Source organism: Coregonus lavaretus, assembly GCF_964263955.1.
Source record: "Coregonus lavaretus genome assembly, chromosome: 33".
NCBI lineage: Eukaryota > Metazoa > Chordata > Actinopteri > Salmoniformes > Salmonidae > Coregonus > Coregonus lavaretus.
In genome coordinates this window covers 8,385,339-8,409,400 of record NC_140020.1, presented here as the reverse complement: position 1 = coordinate 8,409,400, position 24,062 = coordinate 8,385,339, and the positions used below count along the sequence as shown (strand labels likewise).

The 24,062-nt window shown below is 46.7% G+C and overlaps 1 protein-coding gene across 1 annotated transcript in view; it reads left to right on the top strand.

Annotated features, from left to right (window-relative positions):
* The window catches only part of LOC311108367 (rho guanine nucleotide exchange factor TIAM2-like), a gene marked incomplete at both ends in the record, with an annotated part of 35,271 nt that overhangs the window by 2,639 nt on the left and 8,570 nt on the right, over positions 1-24,062 (top strand). The window contains 12 exons of the mRNA XM_084151002.1: positions 471-960; positions 1,363-1,538; positions 4,284-4,508; positions 8,518-8,703; positions 8,968-9,114; positions 13,924-13,986; positions 14,627-14,794; positions 15,266-15,370; positions 15,562-15,640; positions 15,802-15,891; positions 19,099-19,353; positions 20,691-20,794. Coding sequence (XP_084007128.1) covers positions 471-960; positions 1,363-1,538; positions 4,284-4,508; positions 8,518-8,703; positions 8,968-9,114; positions 13,924-13,986; positions 14,627-14,794; positions 15,266-15,370; positions 15,562-15,640; positions 15,802-15,891; positions 19,099-19,353; positions 20,691-20,794 — 2,088 coding nt within the window. The remainder of the gene's footprint in view (positions 1-470; positions 961-1,362; positions 1,539-4,283; positions 4,509-8,517; positions 8,704-8,967; positions 9,115-13,923; positions 13,987-14,626; positions 14,795-15,265; positions 15,371-15,561; positions 15,641-15,801; positions 15,892-19,098; positions 19,354-20,690; positions 20,795-24,062) is intronic.

Sequence of the window (24,062 nt, the reverse complement as noted above, 5' to 3'; positions counted from 1 at the left end):
GGGACACAAGTCACAAGAAACCTTTAAGATGTTTAGGCGGAGCACAAGTCACAAGAAACCTTTAAGATGTTTAGGCAGGACACAAGTCACAAGAATGTTTGGATAATATCCATGTGTTCTGTTACCCGTACCAGGGACATTGCATGCTATTATTATACGTGACTGATTGTTACAAAGTAGAGTATCATGTTAGAGTTTCATGTTAGAATATCTCACAATACATTTCATATTGTTTTCTAATAGAAATAGACAACAATTGCATCCTGTTCAGGAAATGGTAGTCAAGAAATAGATGAGAATGTGGCTCTTCTGTGTCCCTGATCTTGTGATATTGTAAGATGATCGTTTAACTTTACACACAAAGGTCTAGTTAGTTAGCTATTCAGACTTGTTTTCCTCCTCAAAACCATCCTGCTCTCTCTCTATTTCTCTCTCTCTCTTACTCTCTCTCGCTCTCTCTCTCTCCCTAGAATCCTTATGGTAGTCAGTCCAGTGAAGGCTTTATCAGTGGAGTTGATCCAGGGTTAGGTGACTCCAGCGCCCAGGTAACTGGTCCAGTATGGAACCCCCTCCACACCCAGACCTTGTCAGTCCACTCTGGGGCCTCCAGGGTCCAACAGTGCCACAGCGACGCCTTGCGGCAGAACATCTATGAGAATTTCATGCAGGAGCTGGAGACAGGAGGCTACAGTGGGCCGGAGCAGACTGAGCCCTCGGAGGATGGAGAGGGGGAGGACATGGGAGGAGAGAGGGGAATAGGAGAGGGGGAACAGGGGGTGAGCAGTGGCAGTGGCTCTGTGGGCTCTCTGGAGCAGCTGGACCTGCTGTTTGAGAAGGAGCAGGGGGTGGTGCGCAGGGCCGGCTGGCTCTTCATCAAACCCCTCCTCACCCTGCATAAGGACAGGAAGCTGGAGCTGGTGGCCCGCAGGAAGTGGCGGCAGTACTGGGTCACACTTAAAGGTAGGGCTCCCTCCGCCTTCCACCTGCACTCGCTGGAAATAACCTGTAATACATACAGACAATAGGGGTACATCCCAAATGGCACCCTATTCCCTATATGGTGCACTTCTTTTTACCAGAGCCCTAGTGCACTATAAAGGGAATAGGGTGCCATTTGGGATGCTGCTTAGGTCCCTCTTGGGAAATAAGTCTTCTGACCTCCATTGGACAACCTGGTTAAATAAAGGTTCATTAAAAATAAAAACAGCAAGAACAGCATCTGTTGCTGCATGCACATTGTTTGATATATGTTCTGTAGGTATTCCCCCTACAAGGCTATTGTTGACATCGAGACATTGTGTCATAATATGGTACTAAAGCTGTGTCTTAGCTAAAGCCTCCTCTCCTCCCTGGTGCATACAGGGTGTAGCCTCCTGTTCTATGAGACCTATGGGAAGAGCAGCTGTCCCGAGCAGGAGCTGTCTCCGCGCTACGCCCTGCTTGCTGAGGACAGCATAGTCCAGGCCATCCCCGAACACCCCAAGAAGGAGAACGTCTTCTGTCTGAGCAACGGCTACGGAGACGTCTATCTGTTGCAGGTACGTTCTACCCTAGGCTCGCACACCAGATTTCTCCCCAAGCTCGGATGTACAGTAGCTACAGTGCCTTGCAAAAGTATTCAACCCCCTTGGAGTTTTTCCTATTTTGTTGCATTACAACCTTTAATTTAAATTGATTTTTATTTGGATTTCATGTAATGGACATACACAAAATAGTCCAAAATGGTGAAGTGGAATGAAAAAAATAACTTGTTTCAATAAATTATAAAAAATAAATAACGGAAAAGTGGTGTGTGCATATGTATTCACCCCCTTTGCTATGAAGCCCCTAAATAAGATCTGGTGCAACCAATTACCTTCAGAAGTCACATAATTAGTTAAATAAAGTCCACCTGTGTGCAATCTAAGTGTCACATGATCTCAGTATATATACACCTGTTCTGAAAGGCCCCAGAGTCTGCAACACCACTAAGCAATGGGCACCACCAAGCAAGCAGCACCATGAAGACCAAGGAGCTCTCCAAACAGGTCAGTTGCAAAGTTGTGGAGAAGTACAGATCAGGGTTGGGTTATAAAAAAATATCTGAAACTTTGAACATCCCACGGAGCACCATTAAAACCATTATTAAAAAATTGAAAGAATATGGCACCACAACAAACCTGCCAAGAGAGGGCCGCCCACCAAAACTCACGGACCAGGCAAGGAGGGCATTAATCAGAGAGGCAACAAAGAGACCAAAGATAACGCTGAAGGAGCTGCAAAGTATCTGTCCATAGGACTACTTTAAGCCGTACACTCCACAGAGCTGGGCTTTACGGAAGAGTGGCCAGAAAAAAGCCATTGCTTAAAGAAAAAAATAAGCAAACACGTTTGGTGTTCGCCAAAAGGCATGTGGGGGACTCCCCAAACATATGGAAGAAGGTACTCTGGTCAGATGAGACTAAAATTGAGCTTTTTGGCCATTAAGGAAAATGCTATGTCTGGCGCAAACCCAACACCTCTCATCACCCCGAGAACACCATCCCCACAGTGAAGCATGGTGGTGGCAGCATCATGCTGTGGGGATGTTTTTCATTGGCAGGGACTGGGAAACTGGTCAGAATTGAAGGAATGATGGATGATGCTAAATACAGGGAAATTCTGGAGGGAAACCTGTTTCAGTCTTCCAGAGATTTGAGACTGGGACAGAGGTTCACCTTCCAGCAGGACAATGACCCTAAGCATACTGTAAAGCAACACTCGAGTGGCTTAAGGGGAAACATTTAAATGTATTGGAATGGCCTAGTCAAAGCTCAGACCTCAATACAATTGAGAATCTGTGGTATGACTTAAAGATTGCTGTACACCAGCGGAACCCATCCAACTTGAAGGAGCTGGAGCAGTTTTGCCTTGAAGAATGGGCAAAAATCCCAGTGGCTAGATGTGCCAAGCTTATAGAGACATACCCCAAGATACTTGCAGCTGTAATTGCTGCAAAAGGTGTCTCTACAAAGTATTGACTTTGGGGGGGTGAATAGTTATGCACGCTCAAGTTTTCTGTTTTTTTTGTCTTATTTCTTGTTTGTGTCACAATTTTTTTATTTTGCATCTTCAAAGTGGTAGGCATGTTGTGTAAATCAAATGATACAATGTAAGGCAACAAAATAGAAAAAATGCCAAGGGGGGTGAATACTTTTGCCACTGTAATGACTATGTTGGTGTTGGTTGTGTCCTGTCTGGGTGTATTGACGGCTTTACAGCTCCATTGCTATACTGTATGTTCTATAAGAGGGTGAAATGGCAGGGTTGGGAAAAACGTCCCTATTTCCCCATATAGTGCCCCATGGGACCTGGTCAAATGTAGTGCACTATGTTAGGAATAGGGTGCCGTTTGGGGTGCATCCTGTGTGTCTGTTTGGCAATAGGGTTCTTGGCCTCATTTTTCCACATTCGAGAGGGAAGGTATTTTCACTTTAATGTTCTTCACACTCAGTTTTACGAGCGTTGAAAGCACCTTCTTTTCCCCAGAGAGTAACATTCATTTGATTTAGTTACCAAGTGTTTACCAGACACACAAATCACACCGCAGGGCTGTATCTACCCAACATCACCATGGCAATGGGGAAACCTTGGCCTGTTGCACTGAGGCACTGAGGGAGTGAAGCATTATAGTGAAAGTGATGAATGTGTCAAGGGGCTTTTGTCTGGCACTTAAGGAGCCCCATCTGGGAATAGAGAGAGAAAGCAGAGTAATGACAACCATGTTCCCCTGCCCTTCCCTTGGCCTGGCACTGTGTCACCTGGCCCTATGTCCCCTGCCCTTCCCTTGGCCTGGCACTGTGTCACCTGGCCCTATGTCCCCTGCCCTTCCCTTGGCCTGGCACTGTGTCACCTGGCTCTATGTTCCCTGCCCTTCCCTTGGCCTGGCACTGTGTCACCTGGCCCTATGTCCCCTGCCCTTCCCTTGGCCTGGCACTGTGTCACCTGGCTCTATGTTCCCCCGCCCCATGGCACTGTGTCACCTGGCCCTATGTCCCCTGCCCTTCCCTTGGCCTGGCACTGTGTCACCTGGCTCTATGTTCCCCCGCCCCATGGCACTGTGTCACCTGGCCCTATGTCCCCTGCCCTTCCCTTGGCCTGGCACTGTGTCACCTGGCCCTATGTCCCCTGCCCTTCCCTTGGCCTGGCACTGTGTCACCTGGCCCTATGTCCCCTGCCCTTCCCTTGGCCTGGCACTGTGTCACCTGGCTCTATGTTCCCCCGCCCCATGGCACTGTGTCACCTGGCCTCATTCTTCCCCGCAGGCTGCCAATCAGACGGACCTGGAGAACTGGGTGACAGCCATCCACTCTGCCAGTGCCTCTCTGTTGGCCAAGAGAAAGGGGAAGGATGACACGGTGCGGTTCCTGATGAGCCAGACCGGCGCCCTGCTGCAGAAGATAGACATGGACAGCAAGATGAAGAAGATGGCTGAGCTGCAGCTGTCTGTCATCAGTGACCAGAGGAACAGGAAGGCCATCAAGAGCCAGGTGAGGCACTGGGATTAGTTGAAACTGGGGTTTTATGCTTTCAGACCCAAGCAAGATGACATAAGGAAAGTAATTTGTATTCCAGATGTTCTTAGTCTAATGGACTAGTACAACACATTCGGTCCACTCCACTTAGAAGTCTGTTGTAATGGGAAACCCAGATGAGGGGGACATTTTGCATAACACACCAACTGCAGATGAGGAGGACGTTTTATTGCGTAACACACCAATGCAGAAGAGGAGGATGTTTTATTGCATGACACACCAAATGCTAATGTGTTGACAGGATCCCAGTCAACATGGTTGTGTCCCAAATGGCACCCTATTCCCTATGTAGTGCACTACTTTTGACCAGGGCCCATAGGGTTCTAGTGAAAAGTAGTGCACTATATAAGGAATAGAGTGCCATTTGGGAAACAGCCATGGCCAGGGGGTGGGTCATCATATGCCCAGTTTGGGGGGTAATCAGGGGATAAAACCCCCAGCGCCTCTGAGTCCTACTGCAGCTGGTCTCAACTCATCTCCAGGACCACTGGCCACTTTGGTGTCCAATGGTCGGTCTCTCTGAAAGTGATACCAATTCTCTCTGCCATTTGAAGTGAACATCTTAGACCTCATCTCTAGATTACAACTCTAATCGTACTGCTCTTCAAACAATGACACTGTTAAAACACATTCACCCTCTGTGAAGGGGAGAGAGGGAGGAGAGAGGGAGAGAGAGAGGAGAGCGAGGGAAGAGAGAGGAGAGAGGGAGAAGAGAGGGAGAGAGAGAGTAGAGGGGGGGGGGTGAGCAAGAGAGAGTCCATCGTTTGTCACCACTGGGTGTGTTGGATAAGGGCGATTTAATGTGATTATGTGGCATAGCTCCAATGAGCCATGTGGCTTGTTCTGAAGTTAGAGACACCCCTATAAATGTGAGGGTGGATGCCATTCAGTCACCTCGTCACCCTCTGTGTACAGTCGTGGTCAAAAGTTTTGAGAATGACACAAGTATTGGTCTTCACAAAGTTTGCTGCCTCAGTGTTTTTAGATATATTATGGTATACTGAAGTATAATTACAAGCATTCCATAAGTGTCAAAGGTTTTTATTGACAATTACATTAAGTTTATGCAAAGAGTCACTATTTGCAGTGTTGACCCTTCTTTTTCAAGACCTCTGCAATCCGCCCTGGCATGCTGTCAAATAACTTCTGGGCCACATCCTGACTGATGGCAGCCTATTCTTGCATAATCATTTCTTGGTTTTTGTTTATCCACCCGCCTCTTGAGGATTGACCACAAGTTCAGGGGGATTCATCAGAGAAAATGACTTAACCCCAGTCCTCAGCAGTCCAATCCATGTACCTTTTGCAGAATATCAGTCTGTCCCTGATGTTTTTCCTGGAGAGAAGTGGCTTCCTCGCTGCCCTTCTTGACACCAGGCCATCCTCCAAAAGTCTTCACCTCACTGTGCGTGCAGATGCACTCACACCTGCCTGCTGCCATTCCTGAGCAAGCTCCGCACTGGTGGTGCCCCGATCCCGCAGCTGAATTAACTTTAGGAGACGGTCCTGGCACTTGCTGGACTTTCTTGGGCGCCCTGAAGCCTTCTTCACAACAATTGAACCTCTCTCCTTGAAGTTGTTGATGATCCGATAAATGGTTGATTTAGGTGCAATCTTACTAGCAGCAATATCCTTGCCTGTGAAGCCCTTTTTGTGCAAAGCAATAATGACGGCACGTGTTTCCTTGCAGTTAACCATGGTTAACAGATGAAGAACAATGATTTCAAGCACCACCCTCCTTTTAAAGCTTCCAGTCTGTTATTCTAACTCAATCCGCATGACAGAGTGATCTCCAGCCTTGTCCTCGTCAACACTCTCACCTGTGTTAACGAGAGAATCACTGACATGATGTCAGCTGGTCCTTTTGTGGCAGGGCTGAAATGCAGTGGAAATGTTTTTTGGGGATTAAGTTCATTTTCATGGCAAAGAGGGACTTTGCAATTAATTGCAATTCATCTGATTACTCTTCATAACATTCTGGAGTATATGCAAATTAACATCTTAAAAACTGAGGTAGCAGACTTTGTGAAAATTAATATTTGTGTCATTCTCAAAACTTTTGACCACGACTGTACTATGGTGGGACCAGAGCCAAGTCATGAGTAAAAACGTTTAAAAAATGTGCTGCTGTTTTGCTTGTTTGCAGCGGGTCATTTCATTGTGTAATGATCGGAGGCCCTTTCGTAATGTCACATCACCAAAAGTTTCGGAAGTACAGTGAGGGGAAAAAAGTATTTGATCCCCTGCTGATTTTGTACTTTGCCCACTGACAAAGAAATGATCAGTCTATAATTTTAATGGTAGGTTTATTTGAACAGTGAGAGACAGAATAACAACAAAAAAATCAAAAATGTTATAAATTGATTTGCATTTTAATGGGGGAAATAAGTATTTGAACCCCTCTCAATCAGAAAGATTTCTGGCTCCCAGGTGTCTTTTATACAGGTAATGAGCTGAGATTAGGAGCACACTCTTAAAGGGAGTGCTCCTAATCTCAGCTTGTTACCTGTATAAAATACACCTGTCCACAGAAGCAATCAATCAATCAGATTCCAAACTCTCCACCATGGCCAAGACCAACGAGCTCTCCAAGGATGTCAGGGACAAGATTGTAGACCTACACAAGGCTGGAATGGGCTACAAGACCATCGCCAAGCAGCTTGGTGAGAAGGTGACAACAGTTTGTGCGATTATTCGCAAATGGAAGAAACACAAAAGAACTGTCAATCTCCCTCGGCCTGGGGCTCCATGCAAGATCTCACCTCGTGGAGTTGCAATGATCATGGCAGCTGGGACCATAGTCACCAAGAAAACAATTGGTAACACACTACGCCGTGAAGGACTGAAATCCTGCAGCCCCCGCAAGGTCTCCCTGCTCAAGAAAGCACATATACATGCCCGTCTGAAGTTTGCCAATGAACATCTGAATGATTCAGAGGAGAACTGGGTGAAAGTGTTGTGGTCAGATGAGACCAAAATTGAGCTCTTTGGCATCAACTCAACTCGCTGTGTTTGGAGGAGGAGGAATGCTGCCTATGACCCCAAGAACACCATCCCCACCGTCAAACATGGAGGTGGAAACATTATGCTTTGGGGGTGTTTTTCTGCTAAGGGGACAGGACAACTTCACTGCATCAAAGGGACGATGGACGGGGCCATGTACCGTCAAATCTTGGGTGAGAACCTCCTTCCCTCAGACGGGGCATTGAAAATGGGTCGTGGATGGGTATTCCAGCATGACAATGACCCAAAACACACGGCCAAGGCAACAAAGGAGTGGCTCAAGAAGAAACACATTAAGGTCCTGGAGTGGCCTAGCCAGTCTCCAGACCTTAATCCCATAGAAAATCTGTGGAGGGAGCTGAAGGTTCGAGTTGCCAAACGTCAGGCTCAACCTTAATGACTTGGAGAAGATCTGCAAAGAGGAGTGGGACAAAATCCGTCCTGAGATGTGTGCAAACCTGGTGGCCAACTACAAGAAACGTCTGACCTCTGTGATTGCCAACAAGGGTTTTTCCACCAAGTACTATGTCATGTTTTGCAGAGGGGTCAAATACTTATTTCCCTCATTAAAATGCAAATCAATTTATAACATTTTTGACATGCGTTTTTCTGGATTTCTTTGTTGTTATTCTGTCTCTCACTGTTCAAATAAACCTACCATTAAAATTATAGACTGATCATTTCTTTGTCAGTGGGCAAACGTACAAAATCAGCAGGGGATCAAATACTTTTTTCCCTCACTGTAAAGTTGCTAATATGGCGAACTGTGTCAAAGTTGGCCAAACTCTCACTCTATACTGTATATATGGTTCTGGGTGTGACTGTGAGCATGTGTTTCTGCCTTGCATGGTATCTCATTGTCAATAAGAGGATGGAGAAGCCATCCTGTCACCTTGAGAGTGACTGTAATACTGTGTACTGTGATGTGACCCTGTATGTCTGTCTGTCTGTTTCTCCCCAGATCCAGCAATGGGAGCAGAACCTGGAGAAGTTCAACATGGACCTGTTCCGGATGCGCTGTTACCTGGCCAGCCTGCAGGGCAGTGAGCTCCCCAACCCCAAGAGTCTCCTGGCCGTGGCCGGAAGGCCCTCCAAGACCACCCTGGGACGCCTGGGGATCTTCTCTGTCTCCTCCTTTCATGCCCTGGTGAGGCCTGATCTACTGCTTCACATCCATATCAACCCTCAGCTTGGGACATTGACATTTCACAAATTTTCTGGACCAGTTCCATTGAAAACTCCTTTATTTATCCCCTTTTAAGAAAGCAATTAAGAATGTTATTGAATGCGATCTATATTTACTATGATCGGAAAACATCAGCCTGTTCTCTGGTCAGATTTTTTATACAGATAAAATAAGTAAAACAGTGAAGTCTCTAACCACAGAAGTGATGTCTTTTAATGTCCTCAGATCTGCACGCGTGACGAGGCGACCCTGCAGAAGCGTTGCCGATCTCTTTCCCGAGGAACGCTGAACAAGAGGGGTCTCTTCTCCTCCCTCAAGGGTCTGGACAGCCTGACCAAACGCAGCAAGGAGAAGAGGCAGTCCGTGTCCCAGGTACTGTACAACCAACCTGCAACTTTCCTACAACCTTCTTACAACCTCCCTACAACCTTCCCACAACCTATTTACAACTTTACTACAACCTCCCTACAACCTTACACTCCCACACCATGTGAGTGGTAAAAGTAAAGATTAACTAATTGAGGAGGTAGATGTTCTGTACTCGATAAGCCTCTGGATTACCCTCCCAAAGCTATTATTAGGTTAACTGAACCTATCAGATGGGAAAGATCTGTGCGGGTTAGCCCCCCCCCCCCCCCGTTACCCTGTTTGCCTTTTTCCTGTTCTCCTCCTTATCACCTGTATAAACAATATTTATAGAACGTTTCTGGAGCCCTTCACTTTTTTGAACAGAGAGCCTGTTTGACAAATCCAGCAGAGAAGAAGCGGAATGTGTTTTAAGCACTAACTGACTCCTCACCAAGCCATAAATTAGCCAGACTGACGGGGTTGAACTTGCAACATTTTCCAGCGGGAGAGAGGCAGGGGGTTGCTCGTCGTAAAGCTATCTTTCCTGTACGTCGTTTGGTAACATTCCAAACTGAGGCGAAGAGTGACGGAATTGTTTTGTTTTGTTTTCCCCGGTCAGGGGCAGTAGTTAGCAACCTGCTGAAATTCTCACCATCAGTCATTGAAGTCAAGTCAATACTCTCCAACACCACTGTCCAAGCCCCAGCCCCCAGCTGTCCCAGCCACTGCCCCTGTCTTAGTCCCTGCTCAAGCCCCTATTCCCCAGCATCAGCCCCAGCACTATTCCCCAGCTCCAGCCCCTGCTGCAGCCCCAACCCCTGTTCTTGTCCCAGCCCCTATCCCAGCATCAGCCCCAGCACTATTCTCCAGCCCCTGCTGCAGCCCGAACCCCTGTCCTTGTCCCAGCCCCTATCCCAGCATCAGCCCCAGCACTATTCCCCAGCTCCAGCCCCTGCTGCAGCCCCAACCCCTGTCCTTGTCCCAGCCCCTATCCCAGCATCAGCCCCAGCATTATTCCCCAGCTCCAGCCCCAACCCCTGTCCTTGTCCCAGCCCCTATCCCAGCATCAGCCCCAGCACTATTCCCCAGCTCCAGCCCCTGCTGCAGCCCCAACCCCTGTCCTTGTCCCAGCCCCTATCCCAGCATCAGCCCCAGCATTATTCCCCAGCTCCAGCCCCAACCCCTGTCCTTGTCCCAGCCCCTATCCCAGCATCAGCCCCAGCACTATTCCCCAGCTCCAGCCCCTGCTGCAGCCCCAACCCCTGTTCTTGTCCCAGCCCCTATCCCAGCATCAGCCCCAGCACTATTCCCCATCCCCTGCTGCAGCCCCAACCCCTGTCCTTGTCCCAGCCCCTATCCCAGCATCAGCCCCAGCACTATTCCCCAGCTCCAGCCCCTGCTGCAGCCCCAACCCCTGTCCTTGTCCCAGCCCCTATCCCAGCATCAGCCCCAGCATTATTCCCCAGCTCCAGCCCCAACCCCTGTCCTTGTCCCAGCCCCTATCCCAGCATCAGCCCCAGCACTATTCCCCAGCTCCAGCCCCTGCTGCAGCCCCAACCCCTGTCCTTGTCCCAGCCCCTATCCCAGCATCAGCCCCAGCACTATTCCCCAGCTCCAGCCCCTGCTGCAGCCCCAACCCCTGTCCTTGTCCCAGCCCCTATCCCAGCATCAGCCCCAGCACTATTCCCCAGCTCCAGCCCCTGCTGCAGCCCCAACCCCTGGCCTTGTCCCAGCCCCAGCTATAGCGCCTGCCTTTCCCTCTCTCTGTCTGATAAACAGCTAGCCTTCAGAGAGTGGTCTATTTTGGGATGTTGATAGGATATGTTATCTCTAGGACTCCAGTGAAGGACAAACCACACTGCTCACCATCACTGTTTAGTTCTGTCCAGGGTGACATTACATTAGACAGACTGACTTGTATAATATGATGATAGGATATACAGTGGAGAAAAAAAGTATTTAGTCAGCCGCCAATTGTGCAAGTTCTCCCACTTAAAAAGATGAGAGAGGCCTGTAATTTTCATCATAGGTAAACGTCAAATATGACAGACAAATTGAGAAAAAAATATCCAGAAAATCACATTGTAGGATTTTTTATGAATTTATTTGCAAATTATGGTGGAAAATAAGTATTTGGTCACCTACAAACAAGCAACATTTCTGGCTCTCACAGACCTGTAACTTCTTCTTTAAGAGGCTCCTCTGTCCTCCACTCGTTACCTGTATTAATGGCACCTGTTTGAACTTGTTATCAGTATAAAAGACACCTGTCCACAACCTCAAACAGTCACACTCCAAACTCCACTATGGCCAAGACCAAAGAGCTGTCAAAGGACACCAGAAACAAAATTGTAGACCTGAACCAGGCTGGGAAGACTGAATCTGCAATAGGTAAGCAGCTTGGTTTGAAGAAATCAACTGTGGGAGCAATTATTAGGAAATGGAAGACATACAAGACCACTGATAATCTCCCTCGATCTGGGGCTCCACGCAAGATCTCACCCCGTGGGGTCAAAATGATCACAAGAACGGTGAGCAAAAATCCCAGAACCACATGGGGGGACCTAGTGAATGTCCTGCAGAGAGCTGGGACCAAAGTAACAAAGCTTACCATCAGCAACACACTACGCCGCCAGGGACTCAAATCCTGCAGTGCAAGACGTGTCCCCCTGCTTAAGCCAGTACATGTCCAGGCCCGTCTGAAGTTTGCTAGAGTGCATTTGGATGATCCATAAGAGGATTGGTAGAATGTCAAATGGTCAGATGAAACCAAAAAATAAAAAACTCAACTCGTCGTGTTTGGAGGACAAAGAATGCTGAGTTGCATCCAAAGAACACCATACCTACTGTGAAGCATGGGGGTGGAAACATCATACTTTGGGGCTGTTTTTCTGCAAAGGGACCAGGACGACTGATCCGTGTAAAGGAAAGAATGAATGGGGCCATGTATCGTGAGATTTTGAGTGAAAACCTCCTTCCATCAGCTAGGGCATTGAAGATGAAACGTGGCTGGGTCTTTCAGCATGACAATGATCCCAAACACACCGCCCGGGCAACGAAGGAGTGGCTTCGTAAGAAGCATTTCTAGGTCCTGGAGTGGCCTAGCCAGTCTCCAGATCTCAACCCCATAGAAAATCTTTGGAGGGAGTTGAAAGTCCGTGTTGCCCAGCGACAGCCCCAAAACATCACTGCTCTAGAGGAGATCTGCATGGAGGAATGGGCCAAAATACCAGCAACAGTGTGTGAAAACCTTGTGAAGACTTACAGAAAACGTTTGACCTGTGTCATTGCCAACAAAGGGTATATAACAAAGTATTGAGAAACTTTTGTTATTGACCAAATACTTATTTTCCACCATAATTTGCAAATAAATTCATAAAAAATCCTACAATGTGATTTTCTGGAAAGAAATGTCTCATTTTGTCTGTCATAGTTGACGTGTACCTATGATGAAAATTACAGGCCTCTCTCATCTTTTTAAGTGGGAGAACTTGCACAATTGGTGGCTGACTAAATACTTTTTTTCCCCACTGTATATAGTAAGCCCACTTCCCCCCCCGACACATGCTCTGTGTTGACATTCTGAAAGATACATCTCACAGTCACACCTGGAGTCTGTTTAGTCACATGGCCATATGCTGCTGATCCAGACAGCATACGTTGGTAATCAGAGCCATCACAGTAATACATGGTCGCTGTGTAATATAATACACACACACATACACTGAGTGTACCAAACATTAAGGACACTTTCTTAATATTGAGTCGCACCCCCTTTTGCCCTCAGAACAGCCTCAATTCGTCTGGGCATACTCTACAAGTTGTCGAAAGCATTCCACAGGGATGCTGGCCCATGTTGACTCCAATGCTTCCCACAGTTGTGTCACATTGACTGGATGTCCTTTGGGTGGTGGACCATTCTTGATACACACGGGAAACTGTTGAGCGTGAAAAACCCAGCAGCGTTGCAGTTCTTGACACAAACCGTTGCGCCTGGCACCCTCCTACCATACCCCGTTCAAAGGCACTTAAATATTTTGTCTTGCCCATTCACCCTCTGAATGGCACACATACACAATCCATGTCTCAATTGTCTCGAGGCTTAAACATCCTCCTTTAACCTGTCTCCTCCCCTTCCGCTGCACTGATTGAAGTAGATTTAACAGGTGACATCAATAAGGGATCATAGCTTTCACCTGGATTCATCTGATCAGTCTATGTCATGGAAACAGCAGGTGTCCTTAATGTTTTGTACATTCAGTGTATAACGTGACGGCCTCTGGTCATTGGACACAGGTCAAACGTACAGTAGTGCCCAAATCCGTACATGATTCCCTCCTTAGTCATGGGGCAGATAGGAAGAGATTTCCCAGCAGTGAAGTTCTTTGTTATGCGCCTGAGTCAGAGAAAGCTTAATCTCACTATAGAGGCTAAACCACTCAATGGAACAGAGATGGAACAGACATTAGAAGCCACATGTGGTTAATTATTGTAAGCTGCAGCGTGCCAGCCCAATGGCGACAAACAGATGGTATGTGTAAACGGCCGTGCCGTCCACTAAACGTCCTAAGCTTTCTCCACATTTACCAAAGGGACTCTACTCTGCACCCTTCTCTCTGCTAGCACAGCAGTTTATTTTTATTGTAGGGTGATTGGGGGGTTTATCACTTTAAGAGCCTTGTAATTGCTTCCAGAGGATCCGAATAGTATCAAAGCCTTTGGTTTTAGATCATTTTTTATTAAATGTAAATATAGACCAGGTAGTTATTTTTAGTGTGCATTTTGCTCCTTGATCACTGATTAATGTGTATGTGTGTGTTTTCCATGTTGCAGGTTTTTGAAGGGCAAAGTGTTGGAGTACCTGCTGGCCATATCCTCAACCACAGCAGCTCCGAGGTACAGTAAGCACTTTGTCCGGAAAACATTTTCCAACATTTCTGTAACCAGTGGAAATATGTGAACACTTCATCTTTCACTAGCTAACCACATTGCAATATTCTATTCAACAACTTTAGGTTGTCATGGATACATTTGATACATCAATCTTTTTCCTCTTTGTTGAAGAAAGTCTCCTAATACTGCCCCTATGTTTGCCCTAGAACCAGGTGTTAGGGAGAAGTGCGTCCAAAATGGCACCCTATATTCTATATAGTGCACTTCTTTTGACCAGTGCCCATAGTGACCAGAGCCCTATGGGCCCTAGACAAAGGTATTGCACTATATAGGGAATAGGGTGCCATTTGGGACGTAGTCGAGGAGTATTGTAGTTTATTAATCTCAGCCTAATAGGGGATAGTGAGAGTGGGGGGATGTAGGAATGGAGGGATGCAGGGGGAGTGGGGGGGTGCTTTCTATTCACACGGAGTCGGGGTTAGCACAGCTGTCACAACAGCATGCTGATATGTTGACACTGCTTCATGCAAACAGGCAGGCGTGAGGAGGGCAAAGAGCCTGATTTAATTTTTTGAACTTAAAACACCTATTTATAAAATACCTATTGTCAGTTAAGAAACCTAAATGAACTCCTCCCTCTCAGAGATTGGACACTCTTGCCAAAATGCAGTTGATAGCACCACCTGAAGGCAGCCCTTGGTACAGCAGTTTGGAAACTCCCGTCTGTGTGAATATGCCCGACAGCCAAACCGTTACTCTGCACATCAAACCCGATTTCCTCGTATCAGACGTGCTGTCTTTGGCCTGTAAGGTAAGCATACTGCATCTATCACCTCATTATTAATACATTTCAACACTCTCCTAACTCCCACGTCAGCATTTTGCAGGTGAATTCTCCAGTGACTGATATGGATGTTCAAGGCAAAGAGGAAATGATAGGAGAGGATTGTACAGAACAGCTACTAGTTTAATTGCTCTGGATTTCTCAATAATTCATGCTTTCTCTCCATAGAAAGTTCATTCGCCATAGCATCCTTTTAGCTGATAGGGAACAGGAAGAGTGCTAGTGGTTGTGTCGCAGTGTAGCTAGCTACCATAGCTAAAGACGTTGAAGATTTCTGACACACTGAGGATACGTCCCAAATGGCACCCTATTCCCAATATAGTGCACTACTTTTGACTACAGCCCCCCTATGGGCCCTGGTCAAAAGTAGGTCACTACATAGGGATTATGGAGCAATTTGGGCCACACCCTGACTCAACCTCTTGGGTCTTGTTCTAGGAAGGGCACCTGGACCCGAGCCAGCACTGCCTGCGTGTGAGGAGGCTGGTGGGTCTGGACACAGAGACCAGCTCCCCAGCACCCACAGACCCACTACGAGACCTGGTAAGGCCCAAGCTATACAGTAGCAATGGGGAAACACAAGATCCAATCACTGATACAAGCATTCATTGATTTATTCAGTCACTCATTGTGTTATCTCTGAGTCAATACTGACTCAACTTGCTCTTTAGTAAGTACATTGATTATGTGTTGATGAGTTCTTCTTCACTCTTCTATGTGCTTCTTCTGAACAGGTGTATGAAGAGCTAGAGGTCTTCCCACTCAATGTTTTCACCATACAACTGTCCCGCCCAAACACAGCAGTGGACTTTGGTGAGTAGGGATCGTGTGGAGTGGGGATCGTGTGTGTGTGTTTGTTTGTGTCTGCGTCCGTGTGTGTTGGCAAAAAATAGCTAATTTACACTTCAGTTGTCTTATTACAGTATAATATAATGTGTTACTCTGTTTTAACCTCTGACCTATCCCACCTGTAGGCTTTGCTGTGACAGGCCATGTAGACGGAACCAGGAAAAGCCATGTCTATGTGAGTGAGGTCACCCCAGAGGAACTGGCTTTCACTGAAGGTACGTCAATTCATAGTTGTGGTGTGCTGGCGCTCTGACCAAGATTTAAAAAATTGTCTGGACCACTGAAGGGGTGCTCAGTCTTAGGAATGTAAAACTGCAATAGTAAAGGTGGTTCAGGACGGCAGCTTAATTCAATTCAATATTTAACATGGAGAAATAAACTGACTGCAAGATGGCAAGATGGCGCCGACAGACATGGCAGCTCTGCTTCTAGCTCCTAAGCAACTTTGCAGTATTTTTTTTTTTTGTGTGTTATTTCTTACATTATTAGCCCAGAATGTTTTTTGTGTTATTACATACAGCCGGAAATAACTTTTGGATATCAGAGTGGCGGTAACTCACCAGCATTACGACCATTAAAACGACTTTCCCGAATTGGATCCTTTATTCGTACCCCCCAGGGCAATTGAACTTATCCAAGAGGCTGCTCCAAGACGCCGCCGGCGGAGAAGAGGTATTCGGAGTGGACTTCTAGTCCGACTCAGGAGGCGTGCACACCATCCAGCACTTCCGAGTATATTACTCGCTAATGTTCAGTCTCTGGACAATAAAGTAGACGAGCTCAGGGCTAGGATCTCCTTCCAGAGAGACATCAGGGACTGTAACATACTCTGTTTCACGGAATCATGGTTCTCTCTAGATATACTGTCCCCGTCCATACAGCCAGCTGGGTTCTCAGTACATCACGCAGACAGGAATAAAGAGGATAAAGAAGAAAGGCGGGGGGATGTGTTTCATGATTAACTACTCATGGTGTGATTGTGATAACGTACAGAAACTCAAGTCCTTTTGTTCACCCGACCTAGAATACCTCACAATCAAATGCCGACTGTATTATCTCCCAAGAGAATTCTCTTTGGTTATAGTCACAGCCGTGTATATTCCCCCTCAAGACGGCCCTCAAGGAACTACACTGGACTTTGTGCAAACTGGAAACCACATATCCTGCGGCCGCATTTATTGTAGCTGGGGATTTTAACAAAGCAAATTTGAGGAAAACGCTACTGAAGTTCTATCAACACATTGACTGTAGTACTCTCTCTGCTAAAATGCTCTACCATTGTTACTCCCCCTTCCGGGATGCCTACAAGGCCCTCCCCCGACTTCCCTTTGGCAAATCAGATAACGACTCCATTTTACTCCTCCCTTCCTATAGGCAGAAACTCAAACAGGAAGTACCCGTGCTAAAATCTATTCAACACTGGTCTGACCAATCGGAATCAATGCTTCAAGATTGTTTTGATCACGCGGACTGGGATATGTTCCGGGTAGCCTCTGAGAATAACATTGACGTATACACGGACACGGTGACTGAGTTCATCAGGAAGTGTATAGGGGATGTTGTTCCCACTGTGACTATTAAAACCTACCCAAACCAGAAACCGTGGATAGATGGCAGCATTTACGCAAAACTGAAAGCGCGAACCACCGCAAGGTCACTGGGAATATGGTCAAATACAAACAGTGTAGTTATTCCCTCTGTAAGGTAATCAAACAGGCAAAACGTGGCCTCCCGAGTGGCGCAACGTTCTAAGGCACTGCATTGCTGTGCTAGAGGCGTCACTACAGATCCGGGTTTGATCCCGGACTGTGTCGCAGCCGGCTGCGACTGGGAGACACATTTGGCCCAGCGTCGTCCGGGTTAGGGGAGGGTTTGGCTGGCCGGGATGTCCTTGTCCCATCACGCTCTAGCGACTCCTGTGGCGGGCCGGGCGCATGCACGCTGACTTCGGTCGCCAGCTGTACGGTGTTTCCTCCGACACATTGGTGAGGCTGGCTTCCGGGTTAAGCGGGCAGTGTGTCAAGAAGCAGTGCGGCTTGGCAGGGCCATGTTTCGGAGGACGCATGGCTCTCGACCTTCGTCTCTCCCGAGTCCGTACAGGAGTTGCAGCGATGGGACAAGACTGTAACTTACAATTGGATATCATGAAATTGGGGAGAAAATAATAATAATAATAAAAGGCAAAACGTCAGTACAGAGACAAAGTGGAATCGCAATTCAACGGCTCAGACATGAGACGTATGTGGCAGGGTCTACAGACAATCACGGACTACAAAGGGAAAACCAGCCACGTCGCGGACACCGACGTCTTGCTCCCGGACAAGCTAAACACCTTCTTCGCCCATTTTGAGGATAACACAGTGCCACAGACGCTGCCCGTTCCCAAGGACTGTGGGCTCTCAAAAAAACGAAGGAGCTGATCGTGGACTTCAGGAAACAGCAGAGGGAGCACGCCCCTATCCACATCGACGGGACTGCAGTGGAGAAGTTGAAAAGCTTCAAGTTCCTCGGTGTACACATCACTGACAATCTGACATGGTCCACCCACACACACAGTGTGGTGAAGAAGGCGCAACAGCTGAAGGAATTTGGCTTGGCCCCTAAGATCCTCATAAACTTTTACAGATGCACAATTGAGAGCATCCTGTCGGGCTGTATCACCGCCTGGTACGGCAACTGCACTGCCCGCAACCGCAGGGCTCTCCAGAGGGTGGTGCGGTGTGCTCAACGCATCACTGGGGGCACACTGCCTTCCCTCCAGGACACCTACAGCACCCGATGTCACAGGAAGGCCAAAAAGATAATCAAGAACATCAACCACCCGAGCCACAGCCTGTTCACCCCGCTACCATCCTGAAGGCGAGGTCAATACAGGTGCATCAAAGATGTGACCGAGAGACTGAAAAACAGCTTCTATCTCAAGGCCATCAGATTGTTAAATAGCCATCACTAACCGGCTACCACCTGGTTACTCAACCCTGCATCTTAAAGGCTGCTGCCCTATATACATAGACATGGAATCACTAGTCACTTTAATAATGTTTACATACTGCTTTACTCATTTCATATGTGTATATACTGTATTCTATTCTAATGTATTTTAGTCAATGCCACTCCGACATTGCTCGTCCTAATATTGATATATTTCTTAATTCCATTATTTTACTTTTAGATTTGTGTGTATTGTCGTGAATTGTTAGAATCTATCTGATACTACTGCACTGTTGGAGCTAGGAACACAAGCATTTCGCTACACCCGCAATAAAATCTGCTAAATATGTATATGTGACCAATAAAATTTGATTCGATTTTGACTTTATATCAGGAATAGAACACACAGTACTGGTGATGTATTTTACTGAAGTAAATCTAGTGGCAAACACTAACAGCCTGATTAGTAATGTCTCCTGTCTTTCCCTCAGGTCTGAGAGAGGGGGATGAGATCCTGTTTCTGAATGGGACCAGTGTGTCCTCCCTGGACCTGGGTCTGATGCACCTGTTGTTCAGCCACCAGACCCTCCATCTGTTGCTTAGACGAGAGGACACGACCCCTGAGGACCATACCTCTGTCTGGCCAGACTGTGACCCCTGGCAGCCAGCACCACCGCCACCCAGCCACTATGACCCCTGGCAGCCAGCACCACTGCCACCCAGCCACTGTGGCCCATGGCTTACAGGTAAATATAGCACATTCCTCATCTTCATACAGATACTATTATTGACATTGGGGTACTTCTTAACCTATTTGAACTAACTTAACATTTGGTTTACTGGAGGGCATTAATTGTCTTCTACCGGTAGGTTTTATTTTTTCAGCACTAGAGGGCCTCAGGCCAAAGTATCTTTGATAAGCCAGTGTTTCTGTTGAGGGGAATTTCATGCTTCCCAGCCAATTCCACAGGGTGTTTAGGCCTGGCTGGAGACATTCAAATGTCAATTAAGAGGATGTGAAGACAGCTGGCATGTCTCACTGGTCTGGGCAGCGCAGCACGGTCACTCAATGATGGAGCTAGCTAGGATCATCATTGTCTTCATTACATCATGCAATAGTATGTGATTAGATCACTGATTACTGACATGAGCATAGACCATCATTAAATCACTGACAAACAAAGTTTATATACCAACAGATACTGAATCCACACTGAGTATGGCCAACATTAGGAACACCTTCCTAATATTCAGTTGCACCCCCTTTTGCCCTCAGAACAGCCTCAATACATCAGTGCATGGACTCTACAAGTTGACGAAAGCGATCCACATGGCCCATGTTGACTCCAATGCATCCCACAGTTGTGTCAAGTTGGCTGGATGTTCTTTGGGTGGTGGACAATTCTTGATGAACACGGGAAACTGTTGAGCGTGAAAAACCTAGCGGCGTTGCAGTTCTTGACACATACACAATCCATGTTTCAATTGCCTCAAGGCTTAAAAATCCTTCTTTAACCTGTCTCCTCCCCTTCATCTACTCTGATTGAAGTGGATGTAACAAGTGACATCAATAAGGGATCATAGCTTTCACCTGGATTAACCTGGTCAGTCTATGTCATGGATAGAGCAGGTGTTCTTAATGTTTTGTACACTCAGTGTATATTGATAGTCTCTATTCTGTCTAAAACAGAGGACAGAAACACTTTTATTCCTGTTGGTGTGATGCCAAGTAAGCTGTATAAGCCCCTTGCGAGAGGAGGAGTGAGTCCAAATGAATTGCTCCTGCCTGCTGGGCTTTTATTGAAGCCAGATCAATGGTGGTTGACACCAGTCAGGTGGACTTAACCACCCCGCCAGTACAGAACATCCACCATCCATCCCACAGACTGCTGTAAAACTGCCTCCAATGCTTTAAACCAGGAATTCCCTCTCAGCACCTGTATGTGTGTGTGTGTGTGTGGGGGGGTGGGGGTTATTGTGTGTGTGGGGGGGGGGTTACTGTGTGTGTGTGTGTGTGTGTGTTTGTGCACACACTTTCTTTGGCCCATCTTTAATCATACTGTCCTGTCTGCTTCTCTCTCAGATATGCCACTGCCCCAGGAGCTTCCAGACAACTCTGTAACGTCTCCCTTTGATGAACTGTCACAACAACTACAACCCGCTGATGAGACGGAGCAGCTCGGCCAGGTGAGATGGAGTGTGTATGTGTGTCAGGGGAGGGTTAAGAGCAGCGAGTGATGTGTTTGATGGCGTGTCCTGTGTTGGTGATCAGGGATTACTCTGTGGTGATCAGGACACCTGCTAAAATGAGATGAGGTACCAGGAGAGTACTGGCTCAGGTTCGGCAAACTCCAGGGATCAATGGCTACCAGCGGAGGCCAGAACGCCTGGCCTGGCATGTAGCATGTTGTTTCTATTCGGCTCCACCAACAGGGCTATGTGCTGGGTGCTGCCCCAGGAGGATGAGAGCGAGGTGGGGGAGGTGGGGGTGGGGGACTTCATCCCTGGGACTTTCACCCTGCCGTCTCTCAGGCAGTCCATGAAGGACAGGCTGGCCGGGCTGCCGAATGAGGTGACCTCCTGCGTGGCCCACGAGCAGGCAGCCGACAGGATCGCTCTGCTGGGAGTACTGTAGTGACTCTCTGTATTGTAGCTACTGTACTGCAGGGTTGAAGTCCATTCAAATTGATGTCACTCAACCCAGGAAGTGATTTTGAATTTTTTTTAATTAAATGTAAAAACGTTTGAAATAATTAGCTTCGCCTTTTCAGTTTATTGAGAAATCATTGAAAACGGATGCGATTATTGAATTGGAATTTGAGTTTATTTCCTGAATTGACTGACCTCAATTCGAATTGACCTGCTGTATTGTACTGCACTGATGATGCATTGGTGCTGTAGCTAGTGTAGTGTTCTGATGTTATTGCCTGGGAAGGAGAGTTTTTACTCTTGAGGTCTTACTGTAGGTAACATAGGATACACGCTCCCGAGAGACACACAGAGAACAAATGTTACAGGAAAAAATAAGCCCATAAATGTTCATGCTTATTTTCACCTTTGTCCACGTTTGCTTCTATTTCAGAGGGTATTTTAAAGCTGGATTGCAGCAATAGCCTTAACCAGAGGGATTTATCAGTTTGTCAGCACTTTATTAGAATTATGAGGACAAATGGGCAGAGCTCTGGCTGGGGATCCTTCCTGTTATATCTGCTACTGGGGGTTTCCTGATGTGTGTGTGTTCACCGCTGATTGTGCTGCCTTTCTTTGGCAAAATCTACTGAAGATCTTTGTCACGACTTCCTCCGAAGCTGCCTCCTCTCCTGGTTCGGGCAGGCTTCGGCGTTCATAGTCACCGGCCTTCTAGCCACTGCCGCTCCTCATCTCATCATTCCATTTGTTTTGTCTTGTTTATTACACACACCTGGTTCATATCCCCTCATTAGGACTTGTATAAGTGTTCCCTCTGCCCCCTTGTCCTTGTGTGTGATTGTTTATTGTGAGGAGAGTGTAGCTCGGTTGAGCTCCGTGTATTTTGTACTGCCGGGGTATTACTGTTTGACGCATTTCTGCGTAACTCTGTATTCCGGAATAAATTATGTATTCTGTGATTTACCCTCCTGCGCCTGACTCCTTCAAATCACCCATCACAGACATGCTTGTTCAGTGACTAGACTCCCGGTCAGGGGCGGTGTGTTCATTAGGGCGATATGGGCGACGCACTGCCAAACGGGAAAAGGAAGGGTTTTTTTTCTAATCAATTATATCACGGCAACAGTAGTTATCAGTGTTCTAATCTAGACGTCTGATCTGCCACTAAATGTCCAATCAGGCTAAAGTCGTGCTTCAAATGTCCCCGCCCGTTTTGGGGCGATTTCAGTCAGGTTGAAAATCGCCCAGAAGTCTCTCATAGCCTCTAATGTAAAATCAATTTTTTTCAAATATCAGAGCTTTCAATACAATCTCTATGGGTTTCTGAGGGCTTGCACTTACGCGCTTTCGTCATACGTAACATAACCATGAACGTAACTAAGAAAAGAGCGGGTAGCCTCATCAATCAATTCACTACTACTGTCAAAATGGCTAGCCTTCAGTGCAACTCGATTGTCTCTTTGAAAGAAGTTCCTTTTTGTCGGCGAACAAATCAAGATAAATTGGCAACGAAACAATTAGGACCTCCCAGACCAAATTTAATAATTCAACAGGTTTCTACTAAGCAGAGTCGTGAACACTGTCTACGAGAATCGAGACGACCTCATAGAATGTTTTGAAGCCATTCGGACGGGTTCATTGGGTTCATTTGACCAGCCCACCGTGAGAGAGGCATCTGGCTACGTGAGGATGCTACATGATGAAGATTTTATTTTTTTCCTGCGGCTTTTTCACAAAATCATGCCCCACGTCGACATTCTGTACCAGAAGCTACAGAAGAAGGACATCGATGCTGTCTTTATCAAACGTGCCCTCGACAGCTTCACAAGCAGTGTGCAGGCCATAAGGTAAGATTAAACAATATCATTCGATCTTTCTCAAAGCAGAGCTTTATTTGAAAATGTATGCATGAAAGGAGACTGCATTTGTGTTTGAAATTACATTATTCTCATTATATATGGCCAGTGGTGTAATCTAGCTTATTTTATATACTATGTGTACTGTACAGTGGTGCTCATAAGTGTATGAACACATTCTAAAGTTGACTAAAAAGAGGAATAAAAAAATAAAAAAATCATCTTTTGGAAATTGATCTTAATGACTTAATTAAAAAAGTTGGAAAATCCAACCTTTAAGGACACCAATTTTCTTTTCTTTTTTATTCCTCTTTTTAGTCAACTTTAGCATGGGATCATAAGCTTATGAGCACCACTGTATACTGTGCTGAACATCCAGGCTATGTGAGACACAAAGGCTAACTTAAACACTAAAGACTTTATGCATCCCTGCCCATTTTAAGTGGAACTGAAGTATTTGTACTATACATGGATACATTGCATATACCTGTGCATCACATAGACAACAGTACTGTACAAAGCCAACAAACACATTGGTCTGTTTGCCTTCAGGGACTCCTCTCAACAGCAGCTGCAAGAAGCAACAGGAGCCAAAAGAGGCTGTCTGAAGAGGTCTGCAACACCATCCTGGATCACACCAAAGAAAGGTTCTCTTTCTCTGGCCACCTTGTGAGTGCTACCTTACTGCAAGCAGACATGTTTGAAAGGTACTGCCATTCATTTCCTGATGAGGCTCTGAATGCCACTGTGAATGCATACCCCATGCTGAGCAAGGCAAAGCTCAAGACAGAACTATCTCTGATCTATGAGAATCCTGAATTCAAGGGATGCTGTGGTGCACTGGCACTGTACCAGGTTCTCATGAGCTACAACCTCCAGGAGACGTTCTGTGAGACTGTGACTCTGTTGAACATCCTCATAACTACTCCCATGACAACAGCTGAAGCTGA